Genomic DNA, 24,141 nt, shown 5'->3' with positions numbered 1-24,141 from the left:
CAATTTTTTAAAGTCACAGTTCCTCAGTCATTGGATCTTTCTGACTCTGTTCACTTTTTTAGGTAAATATTAGGCAGGGATTTATTAAAAGTTCTCTCTGTTGAGGACATTAAAAGATTTTATCCATCAAAGAAGGAAGCAGCATATTTTAAAACATAAGAAGGAAGAGTCCCCAAACAAGTTATATACAGAAGTATCTAGAGACAAAAGTTGAGCTAAGAGCTCGTTGCAAATTATACAAAGATTGGGAAGGAGCAAAAGTTGACTTTAGTTCCTGGTATATATTATAGTCAAGTATCAGCTTCTTTTCAGAATGCTAGATTTTATGATCTACCAAGATGTTTTGCTAGGAGCAATGGCACGTAATCTGAGGGGTACACACATCAGTAAATTACGCGAGTTACAATGACTTTACAAGCAGTGTCTACTTTGGGTAAGCATTAGTGGTCTCAATTATGATTTTTGTCTAGCAGAAGATCTGATGAAAGAACTATATTATTAACTCAAAATCTGAGAAAATTCTGGTAGAAATGTTTCAGGAATCCTCTTTATTTCTTCAAAACATTACTAAATACCATGTGACTGGATTGGTTAGAATAAGTAATATGAAGTATAAGAACAAGATATTGTTGGCCTGTTATAGGAAGACAGTTTTGTGAGCGGCATTCTTGAAATAATTTCTCCCTGTGATTCGTCACTAAGCAGAGTCGACACCAGGGAGATCCTTTTACTTTATCTTTCAATTTTTGTAAATTATTTCCAAAAAGGGATTGATCTTCAACCTCTGTATCTCTTCCATACAGTTGGTGGTATCAGACATACCTACAAACAACCTGCCTTCCTGTGGCGTTTGGCTAAGTCCTGGGCACGAAGGGATTTTAAAAAGACTCCTTTTCTCTGAAGTTCTATTACAGCTATTAATTACGATACATCAAGGAAGAAAAATATGACGACATGAGCAAATATTAAAAGCGCAGTTGTAGTTGTGAAGTGAGGCTGTACGTGTACATATTACAGGTGCTGAAACTAAGAGTGACCCGGAGCAAAATTTTGAACATCACAAGTAATTGAGGAATTAAAGTATAGAGAACTTATACACACATACACATGCACACACATAATTTTTCTATATCTCTATTTCAAAAATTTCTAGAAATAGATATATACAGTTAGGTATATATCTATTTCTAGAAATTTTAGAATTTACATATGTACATAATATACATATGTGTAGTATACATACACAATACATATACATATGTGTATATGCGAATATATGTATATATGTACCTATATACGTCAAGAAAAATTGCCAGGAATGCATTTATTTTATGCCTGTTTGATAACCCTATATATCTCCCCCTCCCATTCTGTTGAAATCTTAGAACGTGAATAACTAAAGTTTCCAATGGAGACCACCAACCACAAGTCCTGCCCCTGTTCTGTGCGCCACTTCCTCCTGTGTTTGCCTAAGCTGGGACCCAACAGCACTGAATGTGACCTTTACCAGAGCAGAGCTGTAGGCAGGCAGCCCCGTGGCCTCTGCTTTGAGCCCTTTCCCTTGGGACTGTTGCTGGAAGTTCTTCTCTTCCCTCCACTTCTCTGAATCAACATAACCTTACTTCAAGGTCCCCCCTCCCCCGACCCCCCGCCGCCTCTGTCACCTACAGCTTGAGAGCACAGAAATCCTCCTGCATCTCACCGTCTGAAGTGCTCCTTATCTTGGCTCCCCCACTGACAATTCTTACCCAAATAGCTACGGGGTTTGAATACCTTCTTAAAGATACCAGGATGGATGTTTTACATAGAGTTTCACTGAATCCTTACAACACATCTGAGAAGTAGTCCAGTTTTACACTTACGGAAGACTCGTCCAGGAACACCCAATAACGTTCACAAAGCCACACAGCTGGCACGGGGCAGAGCCACTCTTCTACATCAAGGCAAAGCTTTGCCCCTCTGCCTTAGAGATTATAGCCTGCCTTCTAGAGCTGGGTTGTAAAACATATCTGTAGATAACCTGTATCTCCAACCAAAGAGATCAGACAATAAACAAACAGAAACAAAAACCCACGAGCAACGTAGATCTACCTTTCTGGAACACTTAGCAGCATTTACCCAAATAATCAATATGCCCTCAGTTGGAGTCAAGATACTGATTCGTTAAGAATTTTAAGCTTCATGATACCTCTTTGTTTATGTCTTTTCACACGTTGGACATTTCACATGAAGGCAATGAAATGATAGGATTGTAGGGAGCCTCGGGAAACTCATCTCTGACTCATGGTCCCAGCCACCAAACTGCTGGCCCCAGCCTCCTAAGTCTCTCTCTTCCCTGGGTAACAAAAGTGTTTCTTAATCCCTTTGTGTCCTCGTCTACCTAGTGACACAGTGCTCTCACTTGACTCATCCTTGCTAAGATAGTCTCCCCACGTTGCCTGAGGACACTATCATATGACAGTTTAGGTGACACCACCTGGCATTGAACCTGAAATCACTCCTACTATAAAATACTCAGTTGTGCCTGTGGACTACAAAGACTGCCTCGTGTGAAACAAGCCAGTGACAGTAACCTTGTGCGTCTAGCTGGTATCCCAAATGGCTCTCCTGTGAAGATGGGTCATTTTCTGCCTTGAAAAGTATGCATTGACCGTGACCCCTGTTCTACGAGAGTTTCAGGGCTAGAAGCCTGATGTCCATTCCAGTTTCTCCAGGCTTTGTTTCTTCCACAGGATCCTTGTGTGTATAGCATCTGGGGAGTCTGGTGTACTATGCTGTACTTTTGCTGGAGGGCCCACCAAAGAGGATCCATTAGGGCCCATTTCACTTGGGTATCTTTCTCATCTGTAGTAATATCTAGCTCATATAGCATGGTATCCATCGTAAGAGGTGTGTGAGCTAGATACCGGGGCTAACTACATGTGGGATGTGGATACTGAGGGGCAGGGATATTACATAACTTGCCTGAGGTAACACAGCTACTGATGGCAGCCAGAACTTGAAGCCCAAACAGTCCAGCTCTGGTGTCTGTGTTCTTAACCGCTATCATCAGAGTACTATTTTACTTTAAAAGACTCATCACCCAGTAAGGAGCAGTAGACAACAAAAAGAGGCAATCAGTATGCTGTCAGCAAACTTCTAGAAGAATTCCATTTTCATCCTCCTCTACCTTCCTTTGGGTGTTAATTCCATTTGCTGACCTTCAGTGAGAGTTTTCCTTCCATTTCTGGAAAGTGCTCGCTCTCCAGCCTCACATGAGACCAAAAAAGCTTGTGTGCGAAAGTGCTGGCCATCCTCAGAATACGGAAATCTCTTGCTTATAGATTCTGCCTTTGGATGTGGTTCTTTAATTTGCCGCCCAGAGCCCTGCTTCTGAATCACATTACAGAAGGCTCTTCTGTTTCTCAGACTGCAATAGCCAACGCAGCTACCGGAGCCGAAGCAAATCTACCAGGAGGTTTCCCACTAACTCCGGGATGCATTGCTTCAGGCCTGGCTGTTGGAAGAAACCAAGGCGACTCCGTATTTCTAACATAGTTTTCTGTAGGGGTTGAATATTCCTTCTTGTTGTCATTCGGAATCAAAGTGCTGACCCTGCTAGTTTTGGCAGCGAACCTAGTTTTGAGATAAGGTTTGAAATGTTTGCCCCCAGCAATGTTGCTCCCTCCCGCCTAGAAAATATTTGCCCAGTAACTGCAAGCAATTGTGTGCATAAGAAGATCACAGTGGGGGTGGGGAGGTGGGGGGGGAAGGGATGGGCGTAGAGCAGTTTTATTTAAAACACAATCCTCCTCCGGAAAAAATAAATAAATAAAACAAAACAAGAATTCAAAAAATGTGCAGTCTTTATTGGGAAAGCAAAGGCCAACAAATGAAATCAGATATATTTGTTTAGGAAGGGTAGGGAGCTATTTGCTTTCTTTATGATAAAAGTATATTATTTCCATGTTAAAACTGCTCAGATATGTTTGTCCCTGGTTCTTTTTAGGTAAAAAGTTAAAAGTAAAAACTGGAATATTAGCTTACTGATCATTTAGGGTCTTTACGTTAAGAATTTGGGGGGGGGGGTGGCACCTGGAGGGGGTGGTTAGTTGCTAAAGCGTCTGACTGTGGCTTAGGTCCTGATCTTGCAGTCTGTGGGTTCAAGCTCCAATCAGGCTCTGTGCTGACCGGCTCAGGCTGACAGCCTGCTTCGGATTCTGTGCCCCCTTCCCTCTGTCCCTCCCCCACTAGTGCTCTGTCTCTGTCTCTCAAAAATGAATAAACTTAAAAAAAATTTTTTTTTAACTTTTTTTAAAAAGATCTTTACATGGTAGTTTCCCAAAGTAATGGAAATAGAAAAGTGCTTACATGGATAGTTGTTGTTTTGAAGTACTTTATAGTAGCCAGTTTAGTCCTCAAAACAGTAGTGTGAGGTTGGTACTATTACTGCCCGTTTTGTATCTGAGGGAAAGAATTTGCTCAGGGTCTGGTAGCTATTGTGGGCAGTGCTGGAACTCAGACCCAACGCAGCTGGCCTGAGGACCATGCACAGCACTGAGAGTTCTCACAAAATGCAGTGTAGACGGATCAAAGGCAGATGAGGACAAGGAGGGTAATGATAGCGAGGTAAGAAGACGTTATTTGTCAGATGCCTGGCTATACATCATCATGCTTACATAGGCTGCCCGAGTCATGACTCTATGGGCAAGTGACAGTGTGTCCACTTTACAGATCAGTAAACTGATGCATAATGAGCAGCAGTGATTTGCATTAGGTCTCGGTGCTCTTATGGGGCAGAAAATCAGCATTGCATCCTGGATCTGTCTGCCTCTATCATCTGCTCTTAACCACCAGCTACTTTGTCTCTACTTCGCTTGTTAGTTTGTTCTTAGAACGGCAACAACCAACAGGATGGAGTTAAAGCTCCTCACTAGGAGATCAGGGAGTTCAGCCTCTAGTGGTACGTGGTGGGGTTGGGTGGGGGGAAGGTGGGTGGAAGAGAAAACCATATTAGCCTGAGTCTTTCCTCTCCTCCTTCCCCAGCTTCCAATTCCTAAGAGAAGAAAACCATTCTCCCCACAGACATCTCTCTAAAGAACCACCATGGCGAGATTCGCCCTGTTGATTTTGCTTGAAGCGCCCTCCGGGGAGAGTTGTGTAACCGCAGTGTGTGTGTGTGGGGGGGGGGGCATGGCCCTTATGAGGACTGATCCTTAAGCTGGTCAGCAGACTGGCGAGTGAACTGGAAGCTATTTCTTCGTACCCCCCTCCACCCCATGAGCATTTCCTTGTCTGATGTATTTGCGTCCACAATACTTCCTTTTCTTGTCGTCATCCAATATTCTGCAAGCAGAGTCCCCACATGGCTGAAACATACAACATACACATAGCTTTGCACGTGAGCCCCGCTGTGAGTCGGAGCATTCTGTGTCTGTCTGTCTCAAATTCCCTCTGCCCCTCCCCCATGGGTTTTTTTCCCCCATTAGGCAAATGGAAGGGCCATGCCACCTGTTAGCATTACATCATTGGCTCCCCAGAACACAGTTGCACCAAAGGCCTTAAACAAAGTAGTTCTTCTTGTATTGTTTGTACTCAAAGAGCTGATATCATGCCAACTGATGTCATTGTATGTCTTTGTGTAACTGCTATGGTAACTGGGCAGGTGGGGAGCCTCCAGCTGATGTCATTGGGGAAGGAGGTGTAGAGACAGAATTTTAAAAAGCTGTATGGTGCTTTTTTCTGTGTGTGGGTTTTTTTTTTTTTTTTTGGCATGCATTTTTTTTTTCAGACTAGCTGCTTTTAAGACAAATTACAGCTTGAGAGCCCTAAATAAGAACAGAGAAAAGTCCCCTTCCCACCCCTTCAAGCCTTCTTTTGAGTTTATTTTGTTCGTTCCTCTCATCTTATATGAAAATGTGGAACTACTGCCATTTTCTTAAGAAAAATAAAACAAGTGTGAATTAGGTTCCCATCACAGAATCAGCGTAAATCATTTGCTTCGATTTTTATGGAGGCAAAGCTGAGCAGATGTTAAAATAACTCTTTAAAGTCTCTCTCGTGGCATTTGTGATGGTAACAGTGGGTAATTTCAGTTTTTTTTTAAAGTTGTCACTAGTGAAGTTTGGCTTTCTATTTCCTCCGTGTGCAAATAAGAATGTACAAATAATCTCTTAGGGCCCAGACAAACTTTTTAATCAAGATTTCATAGCAGAGCACCCTAATATGTAAGGGCAGAGCTTCATTCTAGAAATGCATTAAAATGAATATATAGCACTTGTTTTTCTTTTTGAAAAGCAAAGATAGGTCTTGAGCCTTACAGATGAATGAAATGACCTTGGTATTACCCTCCTCTTTGAATGATGTTTTTGTCATCGCTGGACCTTAATGAAAATACGACTTCCCTGGTTGACACGCCCAGCGGTGTGTGTTTAGGACAAGAACAACCCTGAGACTGGGTCTGGGTCATAGCCTGGAGCTATCTGCCCTCGTTGCCAGAGATGAGACTTGAAATGGAGGAGGGCATATGTTAGGTTCAGGAACCAGAGGACAGATAGATTTCCTGTGTTTATTTCAACACAACCATATCCTGTTCACACTTTGTGTTTCCTGCCTTATCTCCTGAAACCATCGGACGGATGTAAGGCCTCTATCAGGAGGCATAAATGTCATGTTCTGGAGGGTTTCAGCTTATAGGAGGTCTCTAAGTTCCTCCTTTCAGAAGGAAGGCCTGGGCAGCCTGGGTGGCTCAGTCTGTTAAGCCTCGGACTTCGGCTCAGGTCATGATCTCACAGTCCGTGAGTTCGAGCCCTGCATCGGGCTCAGTGCTGACAGCTCAGAGCCTGGAGCCTGCTTCAGATTCTGTGTCTCCCTCGCTCTCTGCCCCTCCCCCACTCATGCTCGCTCTCTCTGTCTCTCAAAAATAAATAACGTTTACAAAAATTAAAAAAAAAAAGGAAGGCCGGAGTATCTGGTGGTTTGATTGGAATGAGAGCCCACTGGATGGCAATCATATCAACTCAAAGTCCTTACATGTACATCATGTGATTCGACTGTTGTAATAACCCTTTGGGCTTAACCATGTATGTGGTGTATCTGACAAATATTAAAGAAAAAATGTAAACAACATACTGAGATTCATAAATTTCCTAACTTAAACAAATTTTTCCCCATGGTCCTTTAGCCTTTGATCACATGTATGGTGAATGTTTTTGAACTAGGTTTGTTTCATTTAACATTAAACAGATGCATTTTCTTTGTTTTCCGATCCTGTTCACAACTTTTAATGGCTACATAATATTCCACTGGATGAATATAGTAATTTTTCCTTCTTCTTTTTTTTAATTTGTTTCGGTTCTGGGTCTTTTCTGTAAAACAATAATGCTGTAGTAAACATCTTGACACACCTGGCTGGATAGGTTTGGTTAAATGATTTTCTTAAGATCTATTCCCATAAGTGCTGCTGTAGTGGTTGATGTGGAGGTTTGCACACTTTGCTGTATTCATTCATTCCAGACTCCCCATCCCACTCAAAGGTAGATGTCATTACCCTCATTTTATAGAAGGGGAACCAAGGCACACAGAGAGAAATTAACTTGCCTAAGTCACAGAGCCAAGAAGTTGTGTTACTGGGACTGTAGCCAAGGTAATCTGGGTCTTCCACGGTCCCTGTTCATGGCCACTTTGCTGTGTCAGGAGCAGACTTCTTGCTCTGGGTGAGGTAAGCTTATGGAAGAGTTCAGTTCACGCGGCTGCAGTGCCCGAGGAGGTTGGCCATGCTTTCCCTGGCTCCCAAAGTACAATGTTCTATGTAGGCCACTGAGCATATGGCTCTTTGAGGCAGATCAAATCTGCTGCTGATAAAATTGCCTGATGCTTCATGGAACTCTTTCTGGGGGAACATGCCACAGATTGTGTAAAGAGCACATTTGCAAAGTGCCACTTGCGGTGAGAGCCTCTGAAGCTTGTCCTGGATCCCCAAAAGGCCTTGCATTTTTTTGGTTTGTTTGTTTATTTATTGAGAGAGAGAGAGAGAGAGGCAACATGGGTGGGGAAGGGGAAGAGAGAGCGGCGAGGAGAGAATCCCAAGCACACTGTCAGCGCAGAGCCCAACATGGGGCTCGAACCCACGGACTGTGAGATCATGACCCAAGCTGAAATCAACAGACACTCCAACGACTGAGCCGCTGGGGAGCTCCTGGACTTGCATTTTTGTTCTGATTCTCTTTTTCTAAAATGTGCACAGGCAACAAAGCATTCTTCGTTTCTGTGGAGACAGCGGCATCTTCTGCCAGCTCCGAAGTTCCAGAAATGGTCATTCTCACTTTCTGTCGTTTGCTCCAGGTGGACTTAGCAGTTTTAAGCAGAACCATGAAAACCTCTGTGACAACTCCCTCCAGCTCCAAGAGTGCCGGGAAGTGGGGGGCGGCGCATCTGCAGCCTCAAGCATCCTACCTCAGTCTATCCCCGCCACCCCCGACATCGAGAACGCAGAGCTGACGCCCATCTTGCCCTTCCTGTTCCTTGGCAACGAGCAGGATGCTCAGGACCTGGACACGATGCAGCGCCTGAACATCGGCTACGTCATCAACGTCACCACTCACCTGCCCCTCTACCACTACGAGAAAGGCCTGTTCAACTACAAGAGGCTGCCGGCTACCGACAGCAATAAACAGAACCTGCGGCAGTACTTTGAAGAGGCTTTTGAGTTCATTGGTAACTATCTCCCACGGGACGGCTCGTCTTCCGCCTTCCTTTCCCCTCTGGCTTTCGCTTTGATAGCAAGTCCAAGGTTGATGCTTAGGTTGCAAGAAAAAAAAAAGCTGCTGAGAGGTGTTTTCAGGCCCTGCCACCTGGAGCAGCCAGGGTATTCTTCTAAGTCATGGCCCGTTGAATGCATGGAGGCCACAGGGATGGGTTGTAAAGAAACGGTGATTCAGTTTGGTTGGAATCTGGTCAATTAGAGATCTGCCTCCTTCCAGTTCTCAATGAAAACAGGGTAGGGATTCACATGCAGATGTTCTGTAACATAATTTCAAAAGAGGTAATGGAAAGGAAGACATAGGAAGCCAGAGCTGCTTCCATGGCTAGCTGGTCTACCATGTCTGCCGGCGCCTTGTGGGAAATAAAATGCAAGGAAAACGACACCACCTCAGCTCACCCACACCTCCCTTACCTTAGGTTAAATTAATTTACAGTTGGTATAGTTTCTCTATCTACATGGGGTTGAGGCAAAGGTAGCATTTGCTGAAAGGCTATTTCCAAAGAATGTTCTTCAGCAAAGCAGTGCTTTAGTGAACATCCTCGTGTATCACATCAGCACAGAGGGGAGAGAGAGAGAGAGAGGAGTGGAAGGCTGAGGGTTTTTTTCCCCCTTATACTTGCTTTGTCTCAGTTCTTAGACACGGGGTAGCAGAAAGGGGTGAAGGTGTTAGCAAGATGGTACTAGGTTTCGTGAGACAGCTTACCCCAAACTCACTAAAGTAGGAAAGATCAGCTTGGGTGGCCTGTGTAGTTCCCAAGGAGGGGAATTCTAACAACAACAGACTTTAATCTCCAAAAGGAAGTAACCGCCAGCCTAACCCTGATCCTAACTTTACCTTTTGCTGCTCCTATAGCCTTGAACTGTTTTAAGGCTCCAGTGATCCTTTGAGGGAGCCCCTGGAACCTAGCACATACTCAGCAATTTTTTCAAGTAATTTCGACCTTCATTAACCACAGAAAGGTGATTGAGTACTTTTCCCTAAATGTGGTAGCAGGTTGTTACTGCCTCTGTCCCTGGAAGAATGCGCTCATGTCTGGTGATCGTTTTGCTGAAAAGTCTTGGGTCTGGTAGATTTGCTGTGGATTTGGCAGTTCTGGCCACATCGCCCAACTGTTTTCCTTGCCGATTGTGCCTTCAATGGAAGGACCATAGAATACACAGTCTGGAAGGAAATTTTGAGTGGTCACCAAACTCAGAAAAGTAAAGTGACTTCTCCAAGATTATAAGAATTTTAGTGTCCAAGAAAGGACCAGAATGCAAGGCTCTTGACTCAGAGGCAGGGGCCTTTCTACTATATGCTGGGGCGATGTTTCCAATGCTCTTTAGTTCCTGAATGGCAACACTTGTGGATGTGAAGATGTCTTAGCTATTTCATTCATAATTTTCGAGTCAAACCTTGAGCCCAGAAGAAGATATATTTGTGACCAAGTAGATGAGGAACTCTCTGGTTGATGTACGGTGTTATGGCTGCAATTTTATCTGACTTGAGTCCAGTTGGGGGAAGTTAAGAGATTGTTTCCCATTTAAGGAGTGGCCAAAGGCTTGCTTGTTCCAACAGGATTTCAGTCCAAGCACCTGCATTCCTAATAGGTTATGCAGGCTTATCTGATTTTTTAGAAGGAACACAAAACAAATAACCAAATAGCATTTAACCTGAAGAGCAATTCAGCGCCACAGCCTGCAGAAACACAATTTCGTTTTTGTTGTTATATCGTTGGATAAGCTGAAATCGGATAGTCTTGCTTTGAGGAAAACAACAGGCTTTATAAGCACAATAACCTTCACTGAGAGTCTAATATAAACTAAGCAGAGTGTATGTGTAGGGTTTACTATGCCAATTTATTTATTCCTGAATTGGGTGATATGATTCCCAGATTCCCCAAACCTTGTTAGTCAGCATTACTCCCATTAAGCAGACAGAAAGATTGAGGCTCTGGGGAGTTAGGTGATTCACACAAGGTACTCATCTAGCGTGTAATGGTACCAGTGGTCAAATCTAGCACTTTGCAGCTCATCTTCCTGCCTCCACGCTTCCCAGTCTCGGCATGGAGGTGAATATAGTATGTGCTGAGAAGAAATTGCAGAACGGAGATACTTTCTTCAAATACTGTCATCCAGGAGAAGTAAGCTTAATCCACAGACTTTTAAGATGGAATTTTTCATGATGTTTCTTTTCACAGTTCACTGGAGGGTAGTCCATAGAAGTGGTTCAAGTTAGGGGAGAATACCATGCAACTCTTGATCTCAGGGTTGTGAGTTTGAGCCCCATGTTGGATGAAAAGATTACTTCCATAAATAAATAATCTGTAAAAAAAAAAGTGGTTTAAGTTAGATTACTCCTTTTTACTCCCCTCCCCTACTCTTCATCTAATTGAGATCCCTTCAGAGAAGCTTTCTTTGGGATGCCTTTCAGTCTAGAATCATCATTAAGAATCCATTTAGGCGGTGCCCACAAAGTACTCTCCTGAGCTTCCAACATATCTGAAAACTTATAAAGTCTTGCTTCTCTCAATTTTTCCGGTTGCTGGACCATCATTAGAATTCTTCCATCTTGGTCATTGCCACCATGTTGGAACAGCATACATGGATGTGGGGTGGCATTGGACAGTCCAGATGTAGGTGATGCCCTGTGCCTAAGCATTTCAAGTCCTTAGGTACATTTGCAGCAGTAGGCTTTTCTGGAAAGAAGCTGCACATAGCAACTTTCTAGTTGGGTTTTGTTTCTTTAACCTCAGAGTTTAGCAAGACAGAATCCCTTGTCCATTTAATACCAGTTTCTACAGATCAATCCTGTAACATAAAGAAAGAAATGTAGGTGTCTTTTCTCTATCACAGCTGGGACAGACATTATTATTAACAACACTAGTGTTGATAAGTGACAGCCTCAAGATTGGGATTAACATCCTTAACCAAAAGGGTCTACTTCAGTGGCTTGCTTAACAGGCAAGTTAACTGTGTTGGAGCTCTGGCTGCAGCAGATTGTCACCACCTGTGATGTGAATGGTTCCTGTAACTGATTCCTTTACCTCGTCCTTTCTTTATTTATTGTTTTTTGTTTCTGTATTTGTTTTGAGACAGAGAGAGAGCACATGTGAGGGAGGGCAGAGGCAAAGCAAGAGAGAGAATGCCCAGCAGGCTCCACACTGTCAGTGCTGAGTTCATTGTGGGGCTGGAACCCACGAACCGAGAGGTCATGACGACCCAAAGTCAGACACTTAACCAACTGAATCACTGGTCCTCTCTTTAAATGTAGAAATGTGGCGTCTCATGCATGCTCACATTGCTTTTAGCCAGTTCTGGAGGTTGCTTCATAAACACACACAATTAACTAGTAAATTATGCTTAGTTCTAAAACCACTTGAATTTATTTTTTCTCTACGAAATATAGCATTGTCAAGTCTGGACCAAAGCTAATCTCTCTTTTCCCATCTCTCTCTTCTTTCCTGCACCTCTTGCATTTCTCCCTTTTCCCAGAGGAAGCTCACCAGTGTGGGAAGGGGCTTCTCATCCATTGCCAGGCGGGGGTGTCGCGGTCCGCCACCATCGTCATCGCGTACTTGATGAAGCACACTAGGATGACCATGACTGATGCCTATAAGTTTGTCAAAGGCAAACGACCAATTATTTCCCCAAACCTTAACTTCATGGGGCAGTTACTGGAGTTTGAGGAAGACCTGAACAACGGTGTAACACCACGAATCCTTACACCAAAGCTGATGGGCGTGGAAACGGTTGTGTGACAGAGGCCTGGATGGAAAGGATTACTGTTCTCCATTAGGAGACGAAGAGAAAGGAGGATGGATTCTTTCTTTCTTCTTTTTCTTTTTCTTTCTTTCTTTCTTTTTTAGATGGGGGTAAAGTTTGTGAATGGAAACAGAACTTGTTTAAAACCTTTTTATTTTTAACAAGTGTGAAAAGAATTTAACTTTTGATGCCATTGAGATTTACTTCCCGCGAACTGCTAAAGCAGGGAGGCTAAAAGAGTAACTTTTTTAAGCCAACAATAAAAATATAATAAAACATGTTTCTTCCCCCCTTTTCCTTTTAAGCTATTTGTAGAGTTTATGATTCAATAGTCTGTGCTGGTTCATAGACCGAAGATACTACAATTTAAACTGATTTAAAAGAACCAAAAGTAAGAGGCAGAAAAAGACATTGAATCATCGAGGCCCGAGATCTGTCCTGGGTCGTCCACACAGAGAACAAACACCAAACCAAGCCCTGTTGTGCTCACTGGTGCAAAGAGAAAAATCAGGGCCGTTTAAGTGGTCTAAGAGCCCTTCACGTTCTTTAAAAAGACAAAAGATACTGTTGGTTTTGTGTGTTTCATACCCTGGATTATTCTCCCCTCGCCCCTTTGGGTTTAAGAGATTTTTTTGAAATAGCAAGGAAACTGACCATTATACCATAAGCCTTTACTGGCTTCTTGTGCAATAATACGGTGTTTTGAGTGTGCAAACAAGGTAGAGCTGGCAGCCACACAGTAAACAAATAGCGTGAATTTGCCAGCCTGGAGATAGAGAGGAATTCAATAAAAATCAATTACTTTCCTTCCCACCTTTTTCCTTTATTATTATTATGATCATTTTTTTTGGATCTGATTCTGGTTACAGCGCCATAAACCTTGTTACATATGTGTATCAGAATGTAAAAAAAAAAAAAAAAAAAGACAAAAAGACAAAAATTTATTTAAAAATATTTTTCGCAGAAAACGAAACAAAACAAACTTGATGTGTTTCTGTTGATTGTGTAAAAATTTATTTTCATTATATAAATGAAACTTACTTCGGGATGTGTCTTTTTTTTCCTCAACTCAGGTTCAAGCATCTCTTAACCTCCGGTACCTTGTGTATGTAACATAATTTGGAAAGAAACACGTGTTTTTATATGGGGAGAGAGATGATGAAGGGAAGACATTCTCTGTTCTCAGGGTGATGCAGACCAAGAGAGCTCTGGTCATCAGTCTGCCTGGTCATCCCCTCTTCTGCAAACGGAATTCCTTCTGAATTAGGGGAAATGTCAGGTGAAGTCACCTGTGAGGTCTGGAGGGGGCAGGCGGGGTTCTACCCCAGCCTTTGAGCCTTGATGATCAGGTCCCTGCCAGATTGATTGGTTAGAATTTTGTGATCTTTCCAGGGGCTCTCTGATAAATATTTGTGACCACCTGCCATTTAGGGGTCCTGACGGTCCCTCCCCTGCCCCATTGCCACTTGCTCGCTTGACCTCTTTGGTGACATTAGCCACAGAGAGTGCAGTGCGGCAAATTGCAATTTCCTGCCCTTTTGCCAGCAAATTGAACTCAGCTCCCTGAGTACAGCAGCTTTCCTATCACAGCTGGTTAATCCACAGCTGGTATCCTGGGTTCCCAATCCACAGAAGAGAGGGTGTGCAGGGAGGGGAAGGACATGATCTAAATGTTTCCCGTGTTTTATTAAAATACATGTCTGGAGGGACTTGACCATAGGGAAGATTCACAGCAAATTGAAATATGCCTGGGGTGAGTCACAGAATTGAAGAGTGCCGTTATGTCTGGTTCTAGATGACCACGCTTGACATACTTTTGTGAACATGGCTTAGAACTGTTAACAACAAAGTATTTTTGACATTTATTTTTTTAAATAGCTTTTCTACTAGAAGTGAAAAAGAAAGTGAAGACTGGATTTAATGGGAATTAACTGAGAGCTGTTTGAATTATTTTTACTACAAAGTGTTAATCAGGTGAAAAGTAAATTTCTCTTTCTCTCTTCTTCAGACTAATACTTTCCTTGTGTCGGAGCGTATTTAAGAAGTCACATTGTTATATAATTAGTGATTTAAAATACATGGTGATTTCCTAGGCGTTTCTTTTTGTTTACTCTAAATCCAAATGTTAAATTTCTGGTAGAGTATAAGGCTTTTTCCCTTTATTTCTTTATCTTTTCTTCTGTCCCCCCCACCCCCCTTTTTTTTTTCAACAAAACAAGGGGAGAAGAATCAATACAATTTCTCTTCTGTAGCTACGTGGAAATGATGGATGGTTTTTGAACTTGGTGATTTTGAGAAAAAGACTGTCCTGGGGCAGACAGGAATCCTGCCAACCCACATACCAAGAATTCTGAGAGACCCGGGTCTTTTTTGCTAATCTGTTTTGAGTCACTTAGCCTCTATTTCTTCATGAGGAATGTTAACCACTTCATGAGAATAAAGTGGATTAACCAAACGATGGCTCTAAAAACCAGACTCCCCAGGTTTCTGGGCCTTGCGAGGTTCCTTAGCTGACTGGGAAATAATTGAGTGTTTTCTGGAGAAAGCAGAGCTTCTGACTGACGAGTGCATGCATCGTTCTCAGCATCCAGCAAGGGTTGCTTTGTGCTGAATGCGTGTAATGATTTAATAGCAAGTCTGTAATGTACAGATGAGCACATACAGCTAGCATTGTTCCCTTTAGTTGAACAGCCCAACGGGTCTAGCCCCTCTCTATACATTTATTTCAACAGTAAACACTTTCCCAATCGATGCCTATTAACCAAGGGATGGACCTCATATTTCTTTTTTTTTTTTAATGTTTATTAATTTTTGAGAGACAGAGTGTGAATGGGAGAGGGGCAGAGAGAGGGAGACACAAAATCGGAAACAGTCTCCAGGCTCAGAGTTGTCAGCACAGAACCGATGTGGGGCTCAACCCGTGAACTGTGAGATCATGACTTGAGCTAAAGTCGGATGCTTAATCAGCTGAGTCACCCAGGCGCCCCTGGGGCTCACGTTTCAATGAAGAGCTTGTGCTGGCTGCTTTGGGATCAAGACAAGCAAGAGGGAGGTGGGGCAGGAAAGCTGTCAGACAGAAGAAATATGAAAGAAGAAGCATACACAACCCAGGAATCACATGTTGACAGTAAATGAGGAAAGATGACCTTCTGGAAAGGTGATAAAGCATGGGAAAGAGAAAATTGGAGGTTACAGCAAAACAAACATGAAAAGCCCTAGTAAAATAAAGAACTAGGACCTGAATCACACTTCAGAAGTTGACGAAGATAGACCACTGATAAATTGCTCTAACTAGGTCTTCTGGAAGGTAAAATGTCTGGCAAGCCAAAGCGAATGGATGTAAGCAATATGGCGATCCCCTTGCTTATGAACGAGCTTTTGTAGATAAACCACAACACATTATGTTTTAGCCCCCAGACATACAACATCCAGTCTCAGGAAATAGGGGCTGATGTTGGCTTTCAAGCTTTAATTGGAGACAGCCATTATGTATGGATGTGGGCAGAAAGCGAGTAGTAAGCCCTGGCCCCCAGAAGAATGGGCAAGAGTAAGATATTTAGATAAAAAGTCCCAAACTAAACCTGTCTATGGAGGTCTGCCTGCCTCTATAGAGGTGGTATTCTGTGAATTCCAGTGTTTTCCATGGTTCCTGATTTCCTTTCCTGTGACAACCTTGTCGACGTTCAGTGGAAGACACCTGTATCACTGTCTGACCAGAAGCTGAAGTGCAGAGAGAACGAAAATGAGGGGTTTGTTCTGGGGCATTAGACAACTGTGGGTCTAGTGAAGTCACGGGGAGTGTGTTTCCTCCGTGTTTGATAACAGGCTGAACTGTGGGTTCACAGACTCTGTGGGTCAATGGAGCCAACAGTCAGGGAGAAAAGTGAAGTAGAGGAGGACAAGAAGTGGAATTTGGAGGAAGAATTGGAAGCCACATTTGCCTTTTACCAACCTTGATGATGTGGGTGGCCTCGGAGAAGGATCTGGCACCTTTTGCCAGGGAGCGGAACACGGACCTGGTGCAGACTTGCAACACTGAAGGAGCGGATCTGCAGCAATCACAGCTGCTGCCCGAAGCTGAAGCGAGCCACCAGATCCGTGAAAATGGGTGCTGGTGCCCTCTGCAGAGCATGCTGGCTGCCGCCTCCCTTCTGCCTTCCAAATCTCATGTAAATGTCTTTTCCGGCTACCCCTAGCGCAGGGTGAAGCAGAAAGGAAAGTGCAGTCTCTGATTCAGCTGTCAATACTGTAGGAAACTGCCACAGTCCATCCTTGCCAACTCCTTTTAACCATACATAAGGTCCAAGCAGAGACATTAGAAAATGATGTTTCTAAGAAGATGCAGCTGTCACTTCTACAGATGAAAACACACTAACCCTGTCTCCAAAAGAGGACACACAGCCCCCTATGTTGTTACTTTGCCCATTGTTGGGTGATGTTCATTCCTCCAGTGGTTGAGATCCACTTTCTCTTTGATATCCTCTCATTCATTCATTCATTCATTCATAATGTGTATTTATTTTATTTTGAGAAAGAGAGAGCACAAACAAGGGAGGGGCAAAGAGTGAAAGAGAGAGGGAGACAGAGAATCCAAAGCAGGCTGCAGGCTCCGAGCTGTCAGCACAGGACCTGACGTAAGGCTCAAGCTCACAAACTATGAGACCATGACCTGAGCCAAAGTCAGATGATGGATAACCAACTGAACCACTCAGGCGCCCCTGATATCCTCTGATTTCAATGCTGAGATGTAAGGATATTATAGATGGATTTATGTTTGCCAAAGAAATATGCTTTTGAAGTTTTAAACCCCAGACCTTGTAAATGTGATATTATTTGGAAATAGAGTCATTGCAGATGTAATCAGGTTTTAAGGAGGTCATATGGGATTAGGTGAATCCAGTTACTAGCATTCTCATAAAAAGAGGGAAATTTGGACACACACAGGAATAAATGCCATATGATGAGGGAGGTGTAGATCAGAGAAATATGTCTCAAGCCAAAGAACGTCAAAAATTTCTGGATTCCACCGGAAACTGAAAGGTTTGAAACAGATTGTCCCTCAGAGCTTCCAAAAGGGGCTAACCCTGTTGATACCTTGATTTTAGACTTCTAGCAGCCAGACTGTACAAGAATACATTTCTGTTGTTTTAAGCCACCCAGTGTGTGGGACTTTGTCATGGCCACCCAACAAAGCTAAAATGAAGAATAACTACCTTCTGTTGGATGGTAGCTAGAGGGGAAAAAAAGAATTGGTTAATATAGAATCAAATATATTTATATAAAAGTAAGAAATATTTATAACCCTTATCACCCTAATGTCTACAACTGATCACGTGATCATAGCTCATGTTTACAACCTCCTTCCTTCACTACCCATTCCATATATCCTTTGTCCTCAGCAAGTACACCACCTGGTCGTTGTTCCTTGACTCTTGCGGTGACCTACATCTTCACCTCTGAAGGACCTGAGCTTTGGGAAGTCCTGTGTGCACTGAGTTGTTTTCCACTTTCTTACTCCTACAGTCTTCTTCCCATAATCTAGTAGTAACCCAGTCTCCCACTGACGGCCACAATCAGCCCAGCCAGTTCAGTAACCCCACCTTCTTTTGTGGGTTCTTTAGCATGAGGAGCCCAAAGTGGCCAGCACACAGCATCAGGTTTCAGTTTCATGGAGCTATTGCTGGATCTCCTAGCAGAAGAATCTGCCCCTTGGGAACTAAGCCTTCTAGACCAGCAGAACCCAAAGTTGCAGGGCAGGTGGAACAAATTTTACAAATGGGTCATGAGGGGTAATATCGAGAGGAGCTTTTCCCATTTCTCTCCCTTCATTTTGGGACCCACGGTCCTGAATAAGGGAGGAGCAACATCTATTGGTTGACAATTTAGAGAATTTGCTGCATCTTGCAGAACATTACCCCATCCTGAAGAGTGTTTTTATTCACATCGCACAGTAACTGAATTGTCAAAAGAACCATTCCACTGCTTCAGACTGATGGATAACATGGTAAGACTAGTGAATTCCACGAGCATGAGCTTGTTGCCATACTTCATTTGCTGCAAAATAAGTTCCTTGGCTAGAAGCAAGGGAAATACTATGATGGCGAATAAGATGTTAAAAATTCTAGAGGTTTGGCAAAAGCATTTCAGGCCAGGAAGACAAACCCATATAATGAGTAAGTTTCTATGGAGTGGACAAGAGACCTCCCTTCCATGATAGAAGTGCTCTGATGCAATTAGCTCACCATCAGAGGCTAGCTGATTCCCTAGAAATGGTGTTATTTCAGGGGCTCAGTGTGGGGCCCTCCTTTGGGTGGGTTGGACACTCAGCAGTGGCTATAGCCAGATCAGCCACGGTGAGTAGAAATTCATGGTGCTGAGCCCAAGCATACTCTCATCTCTGCCACCATGGCTACTTTGTTCATGATCCCATTGGTCAAAGATGATGACTAAAGAAAGGGACCTGACAGAGGTCCACAGAATGTGTCATCTTGACCATTATCAAGATTCTTCTGTGCTGAGTTTGAGCTTTGCTGAGTATTTGCATGCAACATTCTGTGCCAATCGAGAGTTCCATCCATTTACTTCTTCCCCAGACTTTCCCATCACCAAGGTTCTAGCCACATTGAAGTCTCTGATCATCATCATCTAAACCCATGAGGCAATGTATATTCATACCTCTGACTATCTCTCCTTCCAGACACAATGAACAACTAGGGACAGTGCTGGATGTCCTGCCCACTGGGGAAACTCTTCTTCACTCTTCTTCCGGGCCACCCCAGAGTGTGCCTCTAGTGATACAGCCATTTGTTTTTGGATGATAACCAAGATGTCACATAAAGTTTTCTATACACAAGGTCCAATCTTTTTCTGTGAGTCTGCTGGTCACAGAGAACATCCCGTGAAGCCGTGAGTGTGAGTTCCAACAATAGCGACCATGGGTATCTGGATTGCTGGCTTATTCAACTTTCTTCTACCTCAACTCATAGATTCCACATCGTCTTAATAATGAAACATTTTTATTCACGCCCAACTGAGAGGTTTGGTGGGTTGACAACACTTAGTTTTTCATTGTGAGTTCGTGGCATTATAACTTGATGGTCCACGATCAAGCTTCCGGTCTCAAACTGCTCTTCAAAAGAATAGTTTTTCTGAAGAAAGAATCACAGCCAAGCTCCACGACCCTAAATGTGTGCTCTGATAGTCACCTAACAGGTGAATGGCTCCACACACGATCTAGTTCTAATACACACACACCTCTAACACTGTGGTGTATACTGGATCCAGATAGAAGAGTAGCTTGCATGACAGCTTTGAGCTATGGCAGAGACTTTTCTTGTTCTGTACCCCACTCAAAATTAATGATCTTTCACGGTTCCAGTACATGGATTGGACTAGCGTGCCCAATGATGTAAATCTTTCCTCCAAAATCCAGAAAAGCCCATTAGACATTGTGCCTTTTTCCTAGTGATGGGGGAGTCAGGTGCAGCAACTTCTCCTTCCATGTTACCATATCTCCTTCAAGATACCATGAGATGGTATCTTGGCATGCTCCAAATCACTAGACCTCCAGAAATTTCACTTGCTGTATGCCTCTGCATTTTGTGGGATTTTTTTTTTCTTACCCTTTGGTATATGCATGCATCTTAACATATCTAGAATAGTTACTTCATCCTCATTACCAGATATAGTCAGCATGATATCATTAACATCCTGTGCCTGCATGTGGAATGGATAGTCATTTATGTCTCCTGTGGACTAGATAATGACAGATTACAGTTCTGGTTACTATAGACTAACACTAGCTCTGAGGCACGACAGTGAGAGTATATTACTGACCGTGCCCGCTGAAAAGCAAATTGCTTCTGATGGTCTTTACCAGGGTTTAGCAACGATTTTTATTTCATTTAAAATAAATATTTTAGGCTTTGAAGGGCATATCATTTCTGTCATAACTACTCAATTCCAAGCTCCAATTGGAGCTAATACCTGACTGAGATCTTAAAACTCACTGTCATTCTTCAAACTTCATCTGCTTTCTACATAAGGCAAATATGAGAAATAAGTGGAGACATAGCAAGAATCACCATCATTGCTTTTTTTTTTTTTTTTTTAGTCCTTGTCCATGGCTCTAATCTCCACAATCTCCTTGGGAGTCCAATATTGCTTTTTGTTTACCATTTTGTCAGGTAGCTTATTGCTGTATAACAGAGTGCTCTAAAATCTAGTGACTTAAAATAATAAAAATAATTTGTTTTATTCCTTAATGTGAAATTAGGCTAGGTTCAACAGAGACAGCTCATCTTCTGATAAACTCATCAGGATAAGAAGTGTAACCTGTGGTTGGAAAATCTACTCCCAAGATGTCTTGCTCCAGGAATTCTTACAGTCGGCTCGGATCTCAACCATGGTGGTCCATTGGATACCTCGGCTCCTCTTCACATGGGCCTCTCCATGGGGATACTTGGGCTTCCTCAAAACATGGCAGCCCTTTTTTCAAGAGGACTGGAGGAAAGCTGCAAAACTTCTAAATCACCTAGATTCAGAAATCCCATATCATTCTATTTATCTAGTGAATCACTACTACGAGCTCAGATTCAGGGAGAGAGGCATTATACTCTACCTCTCAATGAGAAGAATGGCAAAGAATTTGTAGCCATCTCTAATCCATCCCTATTCCTTGCACCACAAAGTCAATATATGGAAAAGAGTCTACAGGAAGCAGTAAGGTGGAAATGATGGTAAAGAGTGGAATGCCATTAATTTCCTTATTACAGTACTTCAAACAGTGTTGTAGTTCAAGGCTAACGTGTGAACTCCACTCTTGACCCAAAGATTATCTTTTTCCATCCTCCAAACCCAAATGCCAGAGGAGTGAGGATAAAGGGCACCAGAGGAGAGATAACTATTTGGCAGATGCCTGTGGATCGGGTTCTGATAGGAGTGTCAGTTTCTTAAGGACGAAGCCACCCATATTCTTAGTTCACCCAGAGCAGACTTCTACAACATCATAGATTTTTGAAGTGACTGGCTTGAGAGGAATTTTATATTCCATAACTCATGGCTAATTCTCTGAACTGCCTTTCCTCCCTTCAGCTTGATATACTATTATGACAAACCCGAATGTTCCTTAAGGGGGAAAGAAACCCCACAGATCTATTGTATCTCTATGTGCTATTAGAAAATGTCGAAAGAATTAGTGACCAAACTACCGGTCTGGTGTGGGAAGCTGGAATGATCCCTTACCACTGGGAAAATGGATGCCCCACATGGCTACACACAGCATGAACTTTTAGTCTTTGTGCCTTGGTGCTTGGATTCTTATTGGCCAACTGTGGGATCTTGGAAATAGTCTCTGCTTTATCTTTGGTTTACTCAGAAGTAGACCATGAGGATGGACTCCAGACCAAGCAGTTGATTGGGTAATCTCCGCTCAAACCAGTAAGGGAGAGGAGAATTGAGACAGGATAGGGAAAGAAGCCTATAAAGAATGAGTTGTCAATACCTATCATTGTGGACAACTAGAGCTTAATCCCAGGGTAGAATATGAAACTCAGGGTAGAATATGAAACTCAGAATCCCAAGGAGTGAAGGCGTGGGTGAATTTAGATGAAGGTTAATTGGGTGTGGGGCGGGGAGGCATCAATTCCCTGGCACTTCTAGTCCTAGAAAGCAGGCAGAGTGACCAGAGGAAGTCCTCAGGCAAAGAGTCACAGTTCCTGGCATTTAAAAGACAGGCCCCATAGCTGGTGGAGCAGACCATTGGTTCTTTGGGGTTCCTTGCCCTTTTGACCAGCTACTGAGTCCCAATGAAAATAGACATATTTAGAGAAGAATAAGAAATCTTCCCACATTAGTTCAGAAATTCAGAATGTTTACTTGTTTCTTGTCTGTAAATTCCATTCACTGGTTTTATATATTTAATATATATATATTTAACATATATATATATTTACTAAATAGACCCTATATCCTCAATTCTTCTATTTCTTATCTCATTTCTCTTTCATCCTTTTCCCTAAGAGTTAAACTTGCTGTATCACAATGTACTTCCAAAGGATATTTATTCCCTGATCATTGGCTCTGCACATATTCAGACCCAAGGCCCTGGACTGGACACTATTTTTCTCTTTCCCTGTACCTTTCATTCAGTCAGCACACGAACCATTCAGCACCTTGTTTCCAAGGTTTGTTTGTTCACTAAAACCAGTGCTACTTCGGAATGCAGTGTATGGGGGAGGAGTGGTGAGGGCAAGTGGGAAGATATGAAGAGAATTCTCTAAAACCCAGTTGCCAAGATAAAGCTGAGGTGTTTATCATGAGGCTGCTGAGCCCTCCACAAACATATTTAACATATAATCTCTTTAAGAAATGTTTAAATTCTAAGTTTCCTTCTGAATTATTTTATGAGTGGATTAACTCAAGTTCAAAGGGGAAGCAATCTTTTCCTTCATCACCACTCTTGTCATCTTAGGGGGGAAGTGTGTTGTTCTCTTCAGGACAATGTCAATTGAAATGGTCTAGAATACCAAACACTATATTTTTTTTAATTTTTAAAAATTTTTAAAAAATGTTTATTTTTGAGAAAGAGAGAGAGAGAGACAAAGTATGAGTGAGGGAGGGACAGAGAGAGGGAGACACAGAATCTGAAACAGGCTCCAGGCTCTGAGCTGTCAGTGCTGTGCCCAACACAGGGCTGGAACTTGGGAATGGTAAGATCATGACCTAGGCTGAAGTTGAATGCATAACCGACTAAGCCACCCAGACGCCCCAACATTTTTTTTTTCTTAAGGACTCCTCTTGTGTAGTAAAAATTACTTAGGCCTAGAAGTCAGGAATCCTGTGTGACATTGACCAACTCATTTAATATCTCTGAGTCTTAGTTTCCTACTTCACATGGCTGTAAGAATTAAATGAATGAACATGGGCAAAGTACCTAGCATGGTCCTAACATGAATCTAAGAGACTGATAAATGTTATTTCTCCAGATGAGAGGTGTTTTTTATTTTTATTTTTTTAATGTTTATTTACTTTTGATAGAAAGAGACAGAGTGCAAGCAGGGGAGAGGTAGAGAGAGAGGGAGACACAGAATCCAAAGCAGACTCCAGGCTCTGAGCTGTCAACACAGAGCCTGATGTGGGGCTCAAACTCACAAACTGTGAGATCATGACCTGAGCTGAAGTCGGATGCTCAAATGACTGAGCCACCCAGGTGCCCCAGATGAGAGTTTTTGTAAGAAAATGATTTCAGTTTTCCTACAACTGCTAAATCACTGGGGAATCCACTGACTAATACTTTTATTTATTATTTTTTTAATTGCAGTGTAATGGACATACAATGTTATATTAGTTTCAGGTGTACAACATATTGATTGGACAATTCAATACATCACTTAATGCTCACCCTCATAAGTGTAGTCACTATACAGTGTTACAATATTTCTTTTTTTTTTTTTTTAACATGAAGCCTTTTAAATTTTTTTAATGTTTTATTTATTTTTGAGACAGAGAGAGACAGAGCATGATCAGGGGAGGGTCAGAGAGAGAGGGAGACACAGAATCTGAAGCAGGCTCCAGGCTCTGAGCTGTCAGCACAGAGCCCGACGCGGGGCTTGAACCCAGGAACTGTGAGATCATGACCTGAGCCAAAGTCGGAC

General features: G+C 42.6%; 1 protein-coding gene across 1 annotated transcript in view; it reads left to right on the top strand.

Moving 5' to 3' along the window:
- DUSP10 (dual specificity phosphatase 10) overlaps positions 1-12,767 on the top strand; it is a 39,955-nt gene extending 27,188 nt beyond the window's left edge. The window contains exons 3-4 of the mRNA XM_039221104.1: positions 8,323-8,694; positions 12,218-12,767. Of these exons, the coding sequence (XP_039077035.1) occupies positions 8,323-8,694; positions 12,218-12,483 (638 nt within the window). The 3' untranslated portion in view covers positions 12,484-12,767. The remainder of the gene's footprint in view (positions 1-8,322; positions 8,695-12,217) is intronic.
- The last annotated feature ends 11,374 nt before the right edge of the window (positions 12,768-24,141 follow it).

This window comes from Hyaena hyaena, unplaced genomic scaffold (genome assembly GCF_003009895.1).
Source record: "Hyaena hyaena isolate Hyena2069 unplaced genomic scaffold, ASM300989v1 scaffold_942, whole genome shotgun sequence".
Taxonomy (NCBI): Eukaryota; Metazoa; Chordata; class Mammalia; order Carnivora; family Hyaenidae; genus Hyaena; species Hyaena hyaena.
Note: the sequence above shows the minus strand (reverse complement) of the source record. Positions and strands in the feature narration are given on the sequence as shown.